The sequence below is a fragment of the Eurypyga helias genome, unplaced genomic scaffold (assembly GCF_000690775.1).
Source record: "Eurypyga helias isolate BGI_N326 unplaced genomic scaffold, ASM69077v1 scaffold22920, whole genome shotgun sequence".
Lineage (NCBI taxonomy): Eukaryota > Metazoa > Chordata > Aves > Eurypygiformes > Eurypygidae > Eurypyga > Eurypyga helias.
In genome coordinates, this window is record NW_010226587.1 from 1,294 (window position 1) to 3,517 (window position 2,224).

Consider the following 2,224-nt stretch of genomic DNA (forward strand, 5'->3'; position numbering starts at 1 on the left):
GGGCTGCCTCTGCCCCACAGCCCCTGCAGTGGGCAGGGGTCTGTCAGAAGCCTGCATGGAGAGGGGCAGCGGGCAGTGCTTACCTCGGAAGGGGATGCTGGCATAGCGGTGTAGGTTCCTCTCCAGCTGGGCATAGTCCACCTCCTGCATGGGTGAGAAGGGGGTGGCGAGGGGCGGGAAGATACCGCCGAGGTCAATCGTGTGCCCCGGTCCCGGGGGGGTGCTGAGCCTCCGGTGCTGCCTGGGGGCTGCCCGGCACAGAGCTGCCAGGGTGGGACGGAGGGGTGCGGCGAGGCAGATGCTGAGCGCCATGGTGCTGGTGGTTCCTGTGCTGCCCGTCCCACCGAGGGGCTGTTAATGTTTGATGGGGCACGTGAGGGACCCGCAACGTGGCTGGGCGGACGACGTGGGGGGTGGTAGCGGCTGAGCTCAGGGTGCTCTCCCCTACTTCAGGAGCTGGCCGCAGGAGCTCAGCACCCCTCCGGGTGAGCCCCAGCTGTGCTTTCCCTTCCGCTTGACAGTCCTGGCAGCCGTCCCTCTGCCACCCATGGGGCTGGGCTGCAAGGCTGGGGAGGGACCAGGCATTGCGGGGAGTCCCAGGGCTGCGGGCAGGGTTCTCTTGCTCTGGGTGTTAGGGTAGGGTCTCCCACGGGAGGGCAGGAACAGGCAGGCGGGAGCGTTTCTGGGTAGGGAGCAATGAGCACTGTGCTCAGCAGAAGTGGCCCGTCCCACAAAGGGGCCACTTTGTCTCCAGGGGGTGGCAGGAGGACAAGCAGCCACCCAGTCCCCCAGAGTGGCTGGCCCCACAGCGGAAACACACCCCAGACAGAGTACACCTGCTGCTGCCTGGCACAAGCCCAGCTTCCAGCATGGTGCAGCCCTGGGTTGAGCTGCTGCCGCCGGAGTTTTCCTCCCTGAGCTTGCCCAAGTGGGACTTTAAAGCACTTCGAGCAACCAGGGCGTCCTGCAGTGAGCAGTTCTGCCCTTGAACTGCTTGTGTCCTGGCCCAAAGTTGTCACCAACACCCACGTCCCTGTGCTAGGAGACAGGGCATGACTGTTGCTGCTGGATAACCCCACTCCTGGATAACCCAGCTTCCCCATCTCCCCCAGCACAGGCTCCCCAGCCCCACAGCACCCTGGAGCCAAATGCTGCTCTTTGCTGGCTTTTATTGACATGCACAACTCTTGGATGGATCCTGCTCCTTGGAGCAGAGCCCAGTGCCTGGTCCCCGTCTGTTGCCGTCAGGCAGGGACATCTGTCTGCGCCGGCGGCTGCTCCTTGGTCTCCAGCGCCTGGCGCGTGTCCACCTGCCACTGCTGCACCAGGTCCGTCGGGGTCTTGCCAGCCTGCGAGAGTGGGCAGAGCGTGGCTGAGGCTGGGGTGGCATGACCTGCTGGGGCAGCAGACGGCCCCGGTGCTGTCTCCCCCGCTCACCTGGTTCTTGGCCATCATGTCGGCCCCGTGCAGGATCAGCATTTTGATGATCTTGTAGCGGCTGAGCCGTGTGGCGTCGTGCAGTGCCGTGTCGCCTTCCTGCGAGAGATGCAGCTTGGCTGGTCCCGCTCTGGGGTCAGGAATTCTGTCCCCAGCACTGCTCCCCAGCTCCCCGTACACCCACGGCCCCACAGGGACAAGGAAGACAGCACCCGCCCCAGCCCTGGCTGTGGCTACCAGCACCCTGGGGCAGGGATGTGCCCTGCTGTGGGTGCTGGGAGCCCCCACAGCCAAGGGCGGGGAGATCGGCACTGTCCCCCAGAGCTGGCTGCACGGCTGTGGCACTCACCCTGTCTGGGGAATTGATATCCACCCCGCAGTGGATGAGGTGCTCCACAATGTCGGGGTGCCCAGTCCGTGTGGCCACGTGGAGGGGGGTGCTGAGCAGCTTGGGGAGGGGGGAGATGGACACCAGAAGAGATGAGTATGGAACCCCTGCTAGCCCAACACAGGGCCAGCCCTGGTCCCCCAGGGCATGCCCGTTTCTCTGGCACAGCCCCATGCCCCGAGCTGTGCCCCACACACCTTGTCCTTCAGGTTGAGGTCTGCCCCACGGTCCTGCAGCAGCTTCACAGCATCCAGATGCCCCCCCCGGCAGGCCCAGTGCACGGCGGTGCAGTCCAGCTGGGTACACAGAGCCACGTCACGGCAGGGGACACCCCCGACACCCCCACCACGTGTCTGTCCCCTGCCCCCGCTGGGCCCTGTGCCCGGGCTGAGCCAGCCG

The 2,224-nt window shown here is 65.8% G+C and overlaps 2 protein-coding genes across 2 annotated transcripts in view; both read right to left on the bottom strand.

The window, feature by feature from the left end:
* HOGA1 (4-hydroxy-2-oxoglutarate aldolase 1) overlaps positions 1–312 on the bottom strand; it is a 1,597-nt gene extending 1,285 nt beyond the window's left edge. Inside the window, 1 exon segment of the mRNA XM_010153683.1 lies at positions 84–312. Coding sequence (XP_010151985.1) covers positions 84–312 — 229 coding nt within the window.
* Positions 313–1,244: 932 nt separating this feature from the next.
* The window catches only part of ANKRD2 (ankyrin repeat domain 2 (stretch responsive muscle)), a gene marked incomplete at its 5' end in the record, with an annotated part of 1,403 nt that continues 423 nt past the window's right edge, over positions 1,245–2,224 (bottom strand). Inside the window, 4 exons of the mRNA XM_010153695.1 lie at positions 1,245–1,349; positions 1,438–1,536; positions 1,787–1,885; positions 2,023–2,121. Coding sequence (XP_010151997.1) covers positions 1,245–1,349; positions 1,438–1,536; positions 1,787–1,885; positions 2,023–2,121 — 402 coding nt within the window. The remainder of the gene's footprint in view (positions 1,350–1,437; positions 1,537–1,786; positions 1,886–2,022; positions 2,122–2,224) is intronic.